Source organism: Nuphar pumila, chromosome 12 (genome assembly GCF_984573655.1).
Source record: "Nuphar pumila chromosome 12, dmNupPumi1.hap1.1, whole genome shotgun sequence".
NCBI lineage: Eukaryota > Viridiplantae > Streptophyta > Magnoliopsida > Nymphaeales > Nymphaeaceae > Nuphar > Nuphar pumila.
The window spans coordinates 74,836,740-74,854,739 of NC_143260.1; the positions used below are offsets into that span (position 1 = coordinate 74,836,740).

Here is an 18,000-nt window from a genome sequence, read left to right on the forward strand (position 1 = left end):
CACACATCAACTGATACGACAACCAGCAGCTGTTCACACACACAAAAAAGACCACGACAGTAATGAACAGCAGCCCTCAACAAGAATAATTTTTTTTTCAGCACAGCAGGGCATCAAGCCTGCAGTTTCCACGACAGTAATGAACAGCAGCCCACAAACATGAATGATAATTAATTTTTTTTTCAGCACAGCAGGGAATCACTCTTGCTGTTTCCATATTCTGAAATAAACTACCAACTGAAATGAACCAACCAACAAAGATCCAGTGAATCACGACCAACGATAATATGCAGACGCAGAAAATAAATCACGACAGCTGCTGCTCCCAGACAAATATAGCTCGACAGCCAACAAGAATACCAGTTCTTCAGGGCACGGTTAAAACAAATCAGTCATTTTTTTCAATCACAAGCAACAACACAACATGTGAGATTGCTGTTTCTCCCAAGCAGCAGGGAATCACGAAAAAAAAAAGGTATCACGACAAATGGGATTGCTGCTGTGCCCAAACAGCAGGACATCACGGCAGGAGATCACGACAAATGAGATTGTTGCGGCTTCCAAACAACAAGAAATCACGGCAAGAAAACTCGGCAGCAGAAAATCACGGCAGGAAATCCAGGAAATCACGGCAAGGCTTCTCCCAAACAACAGAAAATCACGGCAGGAACAAAACATCTGCTCCCTTAGATCTGATGACAAATCTGGGTCATCAAATCCCAGATCTGTTATCAGATCTTACACAGAATAAGAACAGCTGACCTGATTTGAAGATATAAAATTTTTCGTTGGTGTAGATCATTCGAAGATTGATCACGATCGACGATCACGCTCCCACGATCGGCTGCTCTGATACCATGTTGAAGGAAAAATTAGATACATTAAACCCTAGGTAGAGAGAGAGAGAGAGAAGGGAGAGAGAGAGAGTGAGAGAGAGAGACGGCTGCATAAGAAAAACTCGTTAACTTGATTAGGGCAGCTACTCTCAATGTTAAATAGAGAGAGGCCTAAAAGAATAAATTACATCTAAGTCCATTATTAAATTAAAATTTCAGATAACCTCTAATCTAAGAAGGCTTAAACATAAAACCACCTATTCTCAACATCTTCCATATGGGATGAATTCGCAATGCTTGAGCCTAAATGGAGTGGAGAAGCTATTGAACTTAGGTATAAACAATTGGAAGATGATCGTTTTTTCAATTTTTTGAATGGTCTTAGACCCGAGTTCGAGCAAATTCGGTCTTCTCTCCTCTCTTCTTTCATTTCTCCCTCGCTTGAAGATGTCATTACTAAGCTAAGTGGGGAGGAAACTCATATGAGTTCTAGCAAAAACAATTCGAGTGTTCTTACAACTTCATCTAATGAAGAAAGTGATGTCGTTAATGTTGTTTCAAGACCGAGAAACAATGTACGAACTTATAAGCCTCCTCACTTCAAAAATCAAAATCAAGGATCAAGTGGTCAAGGAGGAAAAATGGACTACAATAAACTTGTGTGTCATTTTTGTAAGGAACAAGGGCACATCAAACCTGTTTGCCCTAAATGGAAGAAGCTGCTTGCCATGGCCACCACTTCTCAAAAAGAAGAAAATGTGACTTCCTCAAATGAGCCTCTTTCTCTTCATCAAATCGTGGAAGCACTTCAACCGCTTCTTAAGGGAGTTGTTTATGGAGCAACTACATCTACCTCTCCTTGTCTTGGTAAGACCTCTTGGCTCTTAGATTTGGGTGCCTCCTTTCATATGTTCCCCAACATTTGTTCTTTATCCGATTTTCTAAAACATTCATCACCGTCTTTTGTTTCAACTGCGGATGACACTTCTCTAGAAATTAAAGGCACTGGTAATTTTGAAGAAAAAGGTTTTTTTATTCCAAAAATCAGATTTATTCCAAAGTTAAATTTAAACTTGCTTTCTGTCTCTCAACTCTCGGACCATGGATGTGATGTTAAATTCTCATCTGATAAATATTGGATACAGGATCGCTGGTTCGGGAAATTGATTGGGGAAGGCTCTAGAAAAGGAGATCTCTACTATGTGGACTTTCTTCAAATTCCAAAAGATTCTTTTTGTAATGCAATGCATCACAAAAACATTAATGTATGACATAAACGACTTGGTCACCCCAATGTTACAAAAATTTTGTATCTTTCTTTTGCCAAACATTTATGTAAGAAAATTTTTGTTTGTGATGATTGCACACTTGAAAAAATGAGAAGTTTGCCATTTTATCAAAGATCCATGTTTACTACAAATCCGTTTGAACTCATTCATTCGGATGTTTGGGGATCAACACCTGTTATTTCAAAGGGAGGGTTCTCCTATTATGTGATATTTGTAGATGAATTCTCTAGATTTACCTGGATATATTTTCTTAAATATAAACATGAAGTTTTATGACATTTAAAACTTATCATATGATGATTAAGAATCAATTTGATGCAAATCTAAAAATCTTTAGATCTGATTCTGGAGGAGAATATCTCTCAAATGATTTTAAAAGCTATCTTGAGAAATATGGGATAATCTATCAAAAATCATGTTCCAAAACACTCCAACAAAATGATTTGGCTGAAAGGAAACATAGGCACATTATTGAAACAACCCGAACTCTGCCCATTTCTCAAAACATCCCGAAAAGATTTTGGGCTGAAGCTGCTCTTGCATATGTTTATCTAATCAACCGCCTTCCATCAAAAAATTTGGATAAAATCTCACCATTTGAAATTTTGTATAAAAGGGGTCCTGATTATAGCAGATTAAGGGTTTTTGGGTGCAAATGCTTTATCCTAACAGATAAAAATGATAAACTTTCTCCTAAAGCCATTCCATGTGCTTTCCTTGGGTATTCTGGGATCCAAAAAGGATTTCGATGCTATGACATCAAAAATGATAAATTATATGTGTCTAGAAATGTAAGTTTTCTAGAAAATATTAGTGGATTTGAAAATTCTAAATCTCATGAGGAAAATATGGATTATTCTTTTTTATTTGAACTTTTATTAAGAAATGATGACATTAGTGATGATGAATTCACACCAAGTGAAAATGAAGTAGAAGAGAATAACCATCCTCCTCAGCCTTTCATCTTTCATGAGGATGATGATTGAACTTCTAAAGAGCCTGTTGTATACAGACATAGAGACCAAAGCAGTTTTAAAAGTGCTATAGAAAAATATAGTGAGCCTAATGAGACAATAAGTTCTCAAAGAACTGAGAGAAATAGGAGACCTTCCTATGTTTAATAAACTCCTAAAATAGCTTTATCTTACAAATTTTCTTGGTTGGCTGTTGTTGTCTTCTACCGTAAGGATGCTGTTAAAATCCCCGATCAGGCACCACAGATATGCACAGCAGCTCTTTCCAAAACTCTTTCTTCTTCAAACTCGTCACCTGCACTATGAACAATTGAAAAGAGTAGGGGGGCACACTTAAAGTTGGTCTGAAAACAAACATGATAGAGCATTAATAGTGCTAAATGCATTCACCTACCCAATCTTTTCCCAAAAGACCACTAAACCCCTAATCTTCCACTTTTAGGTTTCAATGAAATTGGGAGTCCCACCAAGTGCCATTGACCTATGACATGTCCAACGCCTCCAACTTTACATTCAATCACCATGAAGATGTCCAACTTTTGTTTTTTCAAATAATTGGCTAGAAATAATTGGTGATCCTTAATGCAAAGGCCATGAATTTTTCACCACCCAGTTTCATTGTACTTGATTGGTGTTTTTTCTAGGCCACCAATTGGAATAGCATAAAGAATCTTAAGTGCACAGGATTTCAAGGACTTCAACTTCCTCTACGGCTAACATGTTTTTTCCCCTCACTGCCTTGGTCAATTCCTGTTTCACATCTTTCACTTTTAGAAGGTCCCTTGTTCTTTTAATGTTGTCATTGTTGAAGATGAATCTCAACATTAGAAGCGTTGAGTTCCTCAATGCCCCCAACATGTTGGAGTACCTCAAATCATCAGCAGTAGGAAGAGCTTTTTCTTATTAGTGATTGGGAACCCTACAAGCAATTAGTGGCCCTGCATAGGAGTGGAATACTTCATCTGAGGTGCATATGCTTCCAATATGTCTGTCAATGTATCCCCGATCATGAACATCTCTACAAAATCCATGTCCCACATCATTATCATGATGTTGATGACTCCCTAATCATCAAGATCCCTATTGAAGCCTTGACCGCCCATCCTGAAAACACCATGGTGAAAATTTTAATCATCATTGGTGTATAAGGGAGTGGACAGGTCCAAGGATAAGGAACCCTAGTTAGTAGCCTTGAACCCCTATCGCTGCGAATAAGGATGACACCCCACCCTTGATACCCAAAATGAATTAGCGTAACAGATTTGTTTACCTAGACTGGATCCAGGATAGATAGTGAGTCTAGCATACACTGGTGCCTTTGTAACAAGTACTGTCATCATCCTCATCTGAAAGTAGCATGCTAGAACATTTTTGCATACCAAGCTACTGTAAAAATGTCTACGAAGAGACAATGTGCATACAAGCACTAATACTTCACAAAAGATGTGCACAAAGGCACTCAAAGAACACTTGAACAAATACGCAAAAGGCGTAAAATAATGCAAACATGCACAAATGCATGTAATACGAATATATTGAATAAGAGGAGAGAAGCTTGAGACTCTCAAGTCTTACAAAATACAAGGGGAAGCCTCTATTTATACACAACTAAAGGAGCCACCTAGGGGGCTCCCAAAGAAGTTGTTGGGAGCCCCCAATGGTCACATTTGTGACCGTTGGAGGCTCCCCAACGACTCTTTGGGGAGCCATCCTAGGTGGCCCAAAATACGAAAATAAAAAAGAAATAAGAAAAGAACAAAAAAAAGGAGAAAAATAAAAGAATAAAAATAAGTACAATCATATTCCAAATGGAATATGCGTAAAATAAGAATTTACAAGAATACCCTTTTCGGGTAAAAAAAAGAAAAGATATATATATATATATATATATTTATATATATAGAGAGATATGTATACATAGTATATATGTATATGTATCTCTCTCTCTCTCTATATATATATATACACACACACACGTACATATGACGAAATTGAATACATTTTAGCACCCCCCTCAAACTTACGGTGTGATAACCGCAAGTTTGCCCAAAAGAAAATGAAACCGAAGGGAGCAAAGCGCCTTAGTGAAGAAATCCGCTAGTTGATATTCCGATGTCACATATGGAAGATCGATGATTTTCTTCAAATATTCTTCTCGAACATAATGGCAGTCCATCTCTATATGCTTCGTACACTCATAGAAGGTATGATTTTTGACAATGTAAATCGCACTCTTATTGTCACAACATAACTTTGTCGGTTCTTGAATATGAACTCCCATATCTTCTAGCAGACGTTGAATCCATACTATTTTCATAGTTGTGGAGGCCATGGCTCTATACTCGGCTTCGGTGAAAGACAGGGAGACCTTCTGTTGCTTTTTAGATCTCCAAGAGACCAAAGATTCACCTAAAAAAATACAAAAACCAGTGGTGGAGTGACAGTTATTAGGGTCACCTCTCTAATCAGAGTCAGTATATGCAATTAAATTTAAATCAGAGGATGATGAAAGAAATACTCCCTTATTTATCGTCCCTTTTATATATCTGATGATTCGGAGGACTGCACTCATGTGCATAGACGTGGGAGCGTGTTGGAATTGACTGCAATGTGCACTGCATGAGATATATCGGGTCTAGTGATGCTAAGATACATCAATGACCCAACAAGTTGTCTGTAAGGAGTAAGATTATCCAAAACAACTCCATTATCTATTTTCATCTTGGACCCCACAACTTCAGGTGTTTCACATATTTTGTCAATAGTAATGCCTGACCTGTCAATTATCTCACAAGCAAGCTTAGTTTGGAATAAAAAATATCCTCTATGAGAAAAAGCAGCTTCAATGCCCAAAAAATATGTCAGAAAGCCTAAGTCTGACATCTCAAATTTTTCAGTTAGTACAGACTTAATTTTTTTAATTCCCTTGATATCATCACATGTGATTAACATGTCATCAACATATAGAAGCAAGATCACAATCCCTGCATCAGATTTATTTACAAATAAGGCAGTGTCAGTATAGCATGAGACAAATCCATTTTCTATCATTAAACTGTTAAATCGGTCATATCAAGCTTCGGGGGCTTGTTTTAGGTTATAAAGAGTTTTTCGTAAACGAAGAACCTTACCATTAGGGCAATCCATGCCAGGAGGAGCAGTCATATAAACTTCTTCATTTAAATCCCTATTTAAAAAAGCATTTTTAACGTCTATTTAATAAATATTTCATTTTTAATTGAAGCGATGGTAATAAGACATCTAACGGTAACCATCCGAGCAACTGGAGCAAACGTTTCATCATAGTCTACCCCGTATTCTTGATCATATCCCTTAGCAACTAGACGTGCTTTATATCTCTCAAGAGTCCCATCACTCTTGGTTTTGATTTTACAAAACCACCTACATCCTATACTTTTCTTTCCTTCAGGAAGATCCTGAAATTCCCATATTCTGGCTTTCCTAAGGACCCTTAGTTCATTTTCCATGGCTTCTACCCATTCACATATCTTTTGGGCTTCTTCAAAAATTTTGGGCTCAACATATGAGTGAATGGCGCTAAGGCACGTTCTATGTTTGAGAGAAAAGAAATCATAGGATATGAATCTAGAGGGAGGTCTCCTATTTCTCTCAGTTCTTTGAGAACTTATTGTCTCATTAGGCTCACTATATTTTTCTATAGCACTTTTAAAACTGCTTTGGACTTCCCCAAAAGCTCAAGAAAATGTGACAGTATATTACTTCTGGGTGAAGAGTGAAGGTGTCTGCTATGTCTATTTCCCTCCGATAGGGTCATCCTCATCAAACATGTTATCTCCAGCTTGATGATGTACCTTATAGATATTTTAGTTAGCTAGGTTGGTTTAACAATGTATAACCAAGGTATGAAATGATTCTTTTAGAAAGGTACTGGAAACCCATTTAGTCTCTTGGAATGTTGTCACCCAAACTTGTGAACTTGGAGGTCTTGGCATAAGGTGACTTGAATTGTTAAGCAAGGCTTTGCTGTGCAAATGATCGTGGAGAGGGGGGGGTCAGGAGGGGGTTAGGAACGGAAGCAGGTTGTGGGTCCTTTTTTACTTAAAGCAAAATACAGTGTCATGGAACTAGTCTTATAACAAGTGGAAAAAGGTGTCTGACATACGGAAATTTCTAGTTTCTGTGTTTGGGGAATTCATAGGTGGATATTCAAGTAGGCTATGGTTGCTCGATTTTGTTTTGGAAGGACAAATGGTCGGCGATATGCCTACTTTGCACCAAATTTTCATCTCTTTTCCACATTAAAGCACCCAGATTATACCTTTTTGCACAATGCTGGTTGTAGGAGTATGGCTGGTTAATGACATTTTTCAAAGGGCTTAATGACAATGAGTTTGATGACTGCATCCATCTCATGGATTGTCTATTAAAATGGAAGCTTACGGACTAGAGTGATAACTTATTGTGAAAGGCCTCTAAAGATGGTGCATACTTCATTTCTTCCTTTTTATATGGCGTGTTTGAACCCATGTATGGTTCTTCTTAAGTATTATATGGAAATGGAGGACCCTCACTGTGTGCAAGAATGTTTACTTGGATCTCTCCTTAGTAGAATACACACCTTTGATTTATCTAAAGAAACTAGATAAACCGTCGATCTTTCTGGATGAGAGAGAGACAGAGAGAGAGTTATGATATATATATATATACACCCATGTTGTAGCTTGCATGCCCTCACCGACACTGATACCGTATTTCTAACTATGTGACATATTCCACAGACAATCTTTGGAGTTCTAGTGGATAACAATGTACGAATAGCTTCACAAGTTTGGTGATGTTCCATGAAGCCTCTTATTTACCATGCAAACATGCATTTGTTGCTTTACCTTTGTTCTGTGAAATGTGGGATAAGTTCTCACCTCCGTTACTGGCATGTCTAGGATTGATTTTTAAATAGTGGTTCTCAGAAAAATTATGAACTTCGTTTGGTTTTATTCTTGTCAAAAGATTATCAAAATACATCCAAGTATTGTCAATCAGGGTACCAAAATAATGTGATATGGACAATGAAGAGGGACCCAGATTCCACATACCAAATTATGTTAATCTAAAGTTAATATTCTTTGCCGTTTGAATTATACCACAAAAAAATCAACATGGTTTGCAAAATTGGCAAGGTATATCAACTAGTTTGTTCTATCTAAAAAACATGACACAATTAGTGATAAATGTAATGGCAAGTTTTTGATAAAAATATCAAAAAAATTTGTGAAGGTGTGGATATTGGCAAGAATTAATTGAAACTTTAGCATGGGCTCACGAGCACACACCTTTGGCTTATTTAATTCACTAGAGGGACAAAGGGTTGGGTCTTTCTATTCTACAAGCAAGATTTTTTGGCTATTGAATTTGTCATAACCACCACCTACACTCCATGAATTTGTGCACCACACACAGGAACTAATGATTAGACTCGTGATACCATAGATTCACGTGATGATCCCTTGTAGATAAAAGAAAATGATCTGAAGCAATGACATGTTGATCTAGTCGCAACTGTAGCCATAAAGTACCATAAATCAATCCCTTTTTGCCAATAAGCCCCAAATGCATTGTAGGAACCACAAAAATAAACTTCTTTCCCTTTCCTATACTTAATTACTTATTATGATCAATTCTTTCATGTTGTTAGTTTCTAATTATGAAGGTTGGCTAGGTAGCTGGCCCTGTCAGTACATTCTTACAATCGTAAGAGCAGCAATAATCTTTCTGCTTCTTAAATATTATTTCCATTTAATGGTTAATAAGCTAAGCTATGAGGATTGGGAGTAGAGCTAGTTGTGTTGGTGCACTCTGTCAAAGGTTTGTTTTTTATTTATGACAACTGCAAAAATAGATATTAAGCTTCTCTTCATTTAAGGAAACAGAACTGTTTCTAGAATCAGTAAACCAATAGAAGAGAAAGAAGTCTAAGGTGAGCAATTTATGGTAGCCAATATTGAAAGAGATATCTCAATATAAATGAGAATATTTACTATGCAAAATATATTGGTTGCAAGGAGATGACTCCCAATACTACTCTTTGGTTATTGTTTTTTTACAAATAAATTACATCATTAATTTGAAATTTACATAAATTCCCTTTAATTGATGGATGACATATGATTCCTTTTCTCATATTGTTTGGATTAATGCTCCTTTGAAAAACACTTCTTTTTCTCTACACCGTCTCTTGAGTTGCATTACTACCTCATATTTATAGCTTAACCATGACTTTCCTTCATTGAGTGCTTTGTTGAATATCCCACTTATTCTTTTGATTTTAGGTATATCTTTTGATTCTTTATTATACATCTTTTCAATGATAAAGTGATGTGGTTGCGGGACATGCTTTGTTCTTGATCCAGCACTGGATTAGATGAAATGACACATGCACTTTGATTGCCAGTTTGATAAGTGGAGTAAGTTGTTCTTTGGGCAACTGTCTTCAATGATGCTGGTCTTGCAGCTGTCCATAATGAATATGTCATACATTAGACAGATGCTAGCTGTTGCCCTTTATTCTGTTCTTGTGAGGCTTTCTTGTTAACTTCGTTTGCTTCTTTCAATCTTTAGCTCCAAGAAACTTATGGTGTTTCGGAGATTGTTTCCAGCTATTTAATAAGGCTATCTTTGTGTTCTCTGGCAATTAAATAAGCATATGGACACATTTGAGAACTGATTTTTTGATGTGGCTTGTCAAATGTAAATGAATATATTTGTGATATTTTCTTCTAGAGAACGGGCCACTGTTTTGTATCAAACTGATTATGTTTTCAGTTTCACAAATTCTTCGGAATAAGCATGCTGCCATAGTAATATGTTGAGCTGTTAAACTTGCAAACATTTGTGACAAGAAATGGCTGCTAAATGCTGAATACTTATTTAGAAATGTTTGAGAATTTGTAAATGAATTATATTGAAACGTCTATATCTACCTTTTGCATGCCTTCCAGGTCTCTTGAAAAACTTGGTCCTGTATCCCCAATGGCAGCTTCTATAGCAGCTGGAGTTTCTGGTTCAATTGCTGCTGCTGCTTCTCATTCTTTTGATACTGCTAAAAGTCGATCCCAGTGCCTTGTTATACCTAAGGTACATTTATATATATCTTTGGCTTATGCAGCATTTTTTTAGTGCTAGTTGGTATGGCCAATTCATTTTTTGGCTATTATTGTAAAGCCCGTTAAAAAAAAAATCGTGTCGTACGCGTGTCAGACACGTGCAGGGCACGTGTCGGCCACATGTCAAGGTTTGGTCCGCCGTGTCGGACCCGGGTCTGAGTCTGAGCCGGACCCGAGCTTGACCCAGACCCGGGTTCTCGAAGCTTTGAGAACCTGCGTCTTTTAAAAGACGCAGGCGCCTCGGGCGAGGGGCAAAAACCCTTGCCCCTTCTCTCTCCTTCGATCTGCCTCCTGTCTCCGGCCCTTCCTTGCAGACGTCGGCGATCGGAGCCGCCACCGACCTCCGAGCGTCGGCGACCTCCGAGTGCTGTCGACCCCCTTGTCCTCACCACCTCTCACCCTTCGAGCGAGTGTCGGCGACCGAAGCCGCCAGCCACCACTTTCTCCGCCTTCTTCTGCAGCCGTCGGCGGCTTCGAGCTCCTGCAACCCACTGCCTCTTCCCGTCTGATCGTCGGCTGCGGTAGAGCCCTCGACGCCGGAGTCTCCTCGTCGCTTTTCCCGACTCGCCGTCGTCGTCGAGCACTGCCGCCAGGCGACAACGCCACTACCACTGCCACTGCTTCCCGTTCCTTCTCCCCCTTCTTCTGTAGACATCGACGACCAGAGCTGCCGACGACCTCTGAGCGTCAACAACCTTCGAGCTGTCGGCGACCCTCACCGGAGCTTCGGTGAACCACCTCTTTGCCTCCTCTCCTTTGTCAGCTTCCTTGCAGACGCTGGCAACCCTTCCGATCGGCGATCCCTCGTTTCCCCCTTCTTCCCTTCTCGACCACCGTGACCATCGATGACTGTCGTCGGCGACAGCCTCGTCGGTCTTCTCCCTTTTCTCTCGTGTTGGGCCGGCACCACCCAACATTGGAGCAGCCTCGACGCCGGCTATGCCTTGCCGGAACCCTGTCCTCGTCTCTCCTTCTACGGCCTCCGACGACGGTGCTGTCGGCATCCTCACCCCGATCGTCGTCCATCACGCCGGAAAACCCCCCAACTATCAGGTAAAACCCTCCCCTCTTCTTCTTCTCCTTTGTGAGGGGCTGAACCCCCTGTCGTCGCCTCTCGTCGGCAGGGGGTTAACCCCCTGCCTTCCTTTTGGAGTCGGTCGACAAGGGGGTTGAGCTTCCTGTTGTCGCCTCTTGTCGGCAGGCGGTTAACCCCCTGCCTTCCTTTTTGAGTCGGTCGACAGGGGGGCTGAGTCCCCTGTCGTCGCCTCTCATCGGCAGGGGGTTAACCCCCTGCCTTCCTTTTTGGAGTCGGCCGACAGGGGGGCTGAGCCCCCTGTCATCGCCTCTCGTCGGCAGGGGGCTCCACTCCCTGTCGCTTTCTTTTTCAGCAGGGAGCTCTGTTCCCCCTGTCCTTGTGCTTGCCTGTAGGGGGCGAAGCTCCTCCTGCAGTTGTGTCCCTGCAGGGGGCGAGGCCCCCTGCTTTCTTGTTGTTTCCGATAGGGGGAGAAGCTCTCCCTGCCCTCTGTTGTTCCTCAGCAGGGGCCGAAGCCCCCTGCTCTCCTGTTGCTTCTCGGCAGGGGGTTTTGCCCCCCTGCCTCCTGTATTTTGTCGGCAGGGGGCAAAGCTCCCTCTGCTTCCTTTGGTTTCCCAGCAGGGAGCGAAGCCCCCTTGCCTTCTTCCTGTTTTTGAGCAGGGGGCAAAGCCCCCTGCACCTCGTTTGTTCTCCGGCAAGGGGCTTTGCCCCCTTGCCTTGATCCTGTTGTCGGCAGGGGCAGAGCCCCTGCTTGTCTCGTTTCCAGCAGGGGGTGCGCCCCCTGTCCTGTCTTGTTGTGGCAGGTTTGGCAGGGAGCCTTTGCTCCCTCCCTTGCCTTTTTCTATTCTGGCAGGGAGCCCTTGCTCCCTGCCTCTGCTGCTTTTTGCCAGGCAGGGGTGAGGCCCCTGCCTCTGGCACCCTTGTTGGCAGGGCACAGAGTTCCTGCCTCTGCAGCCTGCAGGAGGCCTTGCTGCCTCTATTGCTTTTTCGCAGGGAGCTTAGTGTCAGAAATATCAGAAATACCAACCTGCAGAGGTTAGAGATGAGGTAAAGAAAGAGAAGAGAGAGAAGAGTAGTCGGCGGCAATAGGGTTTTCCCTTTTTACTTATTATTTATAAGTGGTACAATGCAGGACATAACTTTACACAGGTAATAAGAACTAATTACAAACATGCCACCGCTCACACATCTCGAGGTGGATCGGGTCGGATCCATGATCCAAACTAACAGCCTCCCTCAAGTTGAGTATGGTCTTTGATCATGCTCAACTTGTCTTTGAGTGCCCAAAACTGATGAGTGGATAATCCCTTGGTACAAATGTCAGCAACTTGCATATCTGACCTAACATATGCAGGTTCAATTTCCTTTTCTTCCACCTTTTGTCTAACAAAGTGTTGATCGATTTCGATATGCTTCGTGCGACAATGAAGAATGGGATTGAATGCAATATTAATAGCACTCTGATTATCATAAAGAAGCATAGAGGACGAGATCGGTTCTTGTAGTTCTTGCAGTAGGTGTCTCATCCACGTAACATCGGTTGTTCCTGCTGCCATTGCACGATACTCGGCTTCAGTACTAGATCGCGCCACTGCCTTTTGCTTCTTGCTACTCCATGTTACAACATTATTGCCGATAAGGATGCAATACCCTGAAACTGATCTGCGCTCATCAGGATCACCAGCCCAGTCCGCGTCTGTGTAGGTGAATAGTCGATGTCTTGACGTATAAGCTGTGTCTTTGTTATACATCAAACCATCTCCAATCGTACCCTTTAAATACCGAAGGATTCTTTTTACTGCTTCCATATGTGCATCTGTAGGAGCATGCATAAACTGAGAGGCCTGATTGACAGAGTATGCTATGTCAGGCCTAGTGAATGTTAAGTATTGTAACATCCCTACAACTCGACGATACAAAGTAGGATCATGATAAGTAGTGCCTTCTTTAGCACTTAACTTATGATTTAGAAGGCAAGGTGTGCTAATTGGTTTACAATTCTCCATCCCTGTAGCGAGTAAAATATCAATAGTGTACTTATGTTGGCTCAATGTAATAGTCTCATGTCGACTATCAACTTCCACACCCAAAAAATATCGCAAGGGACCCAAGTCTTTCATCTTGAATTTAGCCATAAGCATAGACTTAACCCAAAATATGTAATCCTCATCACTCCCGGTAATAATGATATCATCAACATATATAAGCACCTAAACAATAGCTGAACCACTTTTGAAGATGAACAATGAATGGTCTAGAATACTTTTATTGAACCCATGATACTGGATCTCTGTGGAAAAACTTTCAAACCAAGATCGAGAAGCTTGTTTCAATCCATAAAGAGAGCGTCGAAGTTTACATACCCAATTTGATGAATCATGCATGCTATATCCAGGTGGCTGCTCCATGTAAACTTCTTCCTTTAGTTCATCATGCAGAAAAGCATTTTTAACATCAAGTTGACTGAGTGACCATCCATGTTGTAACGCCAACGCAATGACAATCCTGACTGTGCCCAGTTTTACTACTGGGCTGAACGTTTCATCATAGTCCTGCCCATATTGCTGTGTGAAGCCTCGTGCAACCAGACGAGCCTTATAGCGCTCAACACTGCCATCCGGTTTGTGCTTGATCTTGTACACCCATTTGGATCCTACAACATTCTTGTTGTCTGGCCTTGGCACAATTTCCCATGTGTTGCATTCATGCAATGCTTCCATTTCCTCATTCATCGCCTCTACCCAGGCACGGGAATGGACAGCCTCATGAAAAGAGGAAGGTTCTGTTTCTTTGGAAACTCTGGTTAGAAATGTTTGAAAATCCAAAGAGAAATTGTTATAACTTACCCAACGCTCTATAGGATGTCTAACCCGAGTGGAATGTCGTAGAGGAGTCTCATCATTGACTGGGTGAGTTCTACGAGAATAAACAAGACCAGAAAAACGTGAGGATGTTGTTGTAGGAAGAATGTCTTTCATATGTGGTTCCACATCGAAAGTACAGGGTTCATTGTCTGTCAATAAAGATGAATCCTCATGAGGCAACGAGTCATATAAAAGTGAGTCACTGAGCCAAGGATCATAACTGTCCTGTGTATCTGTGGAAGATGAACCCAGAGTGTCAAAATTTTCATCATCAAAAACAACATTTCTGGATACCCGAGTTTTGCCTGTATGAGGATCATAACACTTGTATCCCTTATAGTCATCTGCATACCCAAGAAACTTGCGCTGTACAGCTCTGTCTTGAAACTTATTTCTCAATGAATGATCAATATGAACATAACATACACAACCAAAAGGATGTAGTTCTTCATATGATGGATGACAATTATAAAGAACAAAATACGGAGAATTATCTTCAAGGATGGTCATGGGCAACCTGTTGATAACGTAAACAGCTGTATGGAAAGCCTCGGTCCAAAGGGAAAAATGAATGCCCACAGTATGCATCATGCTCAAGGCTGTTTCAACAATATGCCTGTGCTTTCTCTCAGCAACTCCATTTTGTTGAGGGGTATGAGGGCAAGAAATGTTACGGGTAATGCCATGCTCCTTCAAATATTCACTAAAATCATGGGATATGTATTCTCCCCCCCATCACACTGGAAATATACAACATTGGTATTGAATTGGTTTTGGACTAGTGCATGAAACTGTTTGAACAACTTGAAAACCTCATGTTTGTTTTTCATGAAGTAAATCCAACTAAAACGAGTGTAAGAGTCAAGAAAAAGTACATAGTATCGAGATCCAGAAAGAGAGGCAGTGGGTGCAGGACCCCAAACATCTGAGCATATGATCTCAAAAGGCTTTGTTGCTCTTTTATTGATACTATGAAAAGGAAGTACATGACTTTTGCATAAGTGACAACTTGGACATTTTGACTCTAAACTGACTGCGGGTATTAACCTTTAGCAGACAACTTGTCAAGAAAAACTTGACTACAATGACCCAAACGAAGATGCCATAAGTTTGGCTTATTAAGTTTCAAGACTCTAGATGAAGAACTATGATCTGTAGATCGACTCAAAAATGTTGGAAAAGAAGAAGCTGATGAAGCCACGGCTACGGAAGACGACGTCTTCAAAGGCACATGAGATTCTTCAAAGACGTACATGTTCCCGCGCCGTTCACCTTTAGCGAGCGTCTTCTTGGTGTGAAGGTCTTTAAGATAAACAAAAGGAGTAAATTCAACAGAAGAATTTGTTTCATCAACTAATTTTGACACAGATAGGATATTCTTTTGAATAGCAGGTGTGAGTAAGACATTTGACAAGGGTAATTGAGATTCAGGCAAAGAAAGGGAGATATTTCCAGTGTGAGAGATGGGGTGGTGAGATCCATCTCCTATGACTATAGTGCCATTTCCAGTGTAAGGAGTCAAGTGAGAAAATTTACCTGCATCAGAAGTAACGTGTGCTGCTGCCCCTGAATCAATATACCATATACCTTCCTCATTTTGGCGCAAGTTCATCTGATTGAAAGTAGTCATAAGGATATTTTGTACGTCCTGTGGGAGAACCTGTCCCTGAGGAGTACGGGCAAACTGATGAGTTGCCTTCTGCCCTGGTCTACTATCTGGCCTCCCTGATTTGTTCTGGGTCTGAGGATTGTACCAGCAGTTTGCTTTAATATGTCCCCGCTTGTTGCATAGAAAACAAGTAGGAACACGTCCTCCTCGTGGTACACTGCTTGAACCAATACCTCCTCCACCTGGTGTAGGCAGTAATCCTCCTTTGTTCATAGGTGTTCCATTGGGGCGAGGAGTAAATAGAACTCCTGTTTGAATAGGCGTATGTGTCATCATCACAGGATGAGCATCATCTGACGCGTGTTCCTGATTTAAACTGACCTCATATTGCAAAAGCTTAGATTGAAGATCATCAAAACATGGAAGGACTGAGACAACCTAGAGTGCCGTGCAAAACATGCGATATTCAGGTCCAAGACTACCTAATACCTATTGTACCATATCCTTATCTGATACAGGACTTCCAATGGCAGCTAACTGATCTGTAATCACTCTGACATCCCCCATGAACTCTGTAATGAATTTGTTTTTTTTTCGCATGGATTGGAATTTCCACTTGAGTTGCAAAGCCCGAGATTCGGAAACCTGAGAAAAAGAATGAGCTAGTCCATTCCACAACTCGGCAGCTGATTGGTCATCAGAGATAGTTTGTAAAACACGATCAGAAAGTGTGGAGGTTATGTAAGCAACTAATGTCTGATCCCGTTGTACCCATATGTCATAAGCCGGATTGGTGCTTCGAAGTTGACTCACCTTCCCATCTTCACCTGTTATTTCCTGCATGATATGTGTAGGTGGGGCGGGTGATCGCCCATCTAGATGCCCATAAAGACCATGACTGCGAATAAAAGGCACAATTTGACGTTTCCAAAGCAAATAGTTATCATGGGATAACTTGTGGGTCATGAGGTGAGTAAGAAAACTAGGGTTCAATTTGGAATCCATGGATCATATGAAGAATGAGAGGCCAAATTGTACTTAACAGTGTATTAAGGGAAAGAAAAAACAGCAATACTGTGTGCTGGAAATGATATCAGCACACACGTTGCACAAAAATATAGTGATGTGCAAACCAGAAAATATTAAATGCTGACTGTACTTAACAGTATATTGAGGGGGAAAGAACAATGTTGTGTGCTGAAAATAATCTTCACACACACACGTTATTCAAAAAAAAAAAATTAGCAATGCTGTGTAACGTGTGAACCATGAATAGCAATGCTGTGTGCACAGAGAAATAGCAATGTTGTGTGCACAGAGAAATAGCAATGTTGTGTAACGTGTGAACCAGGAAAAATATTGGAAAAGAAAAGGAATCGAAAGAAAAATAAGGATGCGCAAAACTGGGATGCGTGAAATCAGATTAAGAAAAAGAGAAACTGGAGAAATCTGATTAAGGGAAAAGAGACAGAGAAATAGGGATACGTGAAACTGGGATGCGTGAAATCAGATTAAGAAATAAAACTGGAGAAATCTGATTTAAGGAAAGGAGACAGAGAAAAGATCAGAAATAGAGCCTACGTCCTTTCACGCGCTGGTCCTTATAGGCCTTCTAGATGATCGATTTCCGCGCCTGTGCTCTGATACCATGTCAGAAATATCAGAAATACCAACCTGCAGGGGTTAGAGATGAGGTAAAGAAAGAGAAGAGAGAGAAGAGTAGTCGGCGGCAATAGGGTTTTCCCTTTTTACTTATTATTTATAAGTGGTACAATGCAGGACATAACTTTACACAGGTAATAAGAACTAATTACAAACATGCCACCGCTCACGCATCTCGAGGTGGATCGGGTCGGATCCATGATCCAAACTAACACTTAGCTCCCTGCCTACCCTCGTATTTGGGGTTCGGTACCACTGCAGGTCTTACCGGACCCGCTTCTCGTTTGTATTATGGCATATTACTAATGTTCTAAGCATCGCAGGTTGAACGGTGGATCCAGCTCGCCTTAGTGGCTCGAGCTCGTGCTTACCAACGCCGCAGGTGTACAAGGACCGCAACCCCTTAAGGTAGGAGATTCTTGCGTAAATGGACAATGAATGGATAAATGCTAAAATAAGGAAAGATAACTAAAAATGAAAGAGGACGATGATATATGTATACGTATAAACTATATACGTATGTCTTTTAATTCAAGGACGCGGTTTCGCGATCCTTGTCCTCTTTACTTTCTTGCACTTTCATTTTTCTGT

At 40.9% G+C, this 18,000-nt stretch overlaps 1 protein-coding gene across 3 annotated transcripts in view; it reads left to right on the forward strand.

The window, feature by feature from the left end:
* The window catches only part of LOC149821027 (Mitochondrial substrate carrier family protein), a 69,676-nt gene that overhangs the window by 15,813 nt on the left and 35,863 nt on the right, over nt 1-18,000 (forward strand). For 2 of the 3 annotated variants that reach the window (XM_089983763.1, XM_089983764.1), the window contains exon 5: nt 10,077-10,212. The exons of the other annotated variant lie outside the window; for it this stretch is intronic. In XM_089983763.1, coding sequence (XP_089839889.1) covers nt 10,077-10,212 — 136 coding nt within the window. The remainder of the gene's footprint in view (nt 1-10,076; nt 10,213-18,000) is intronic. 3 annotated transcript variants of the gene reach the window in all.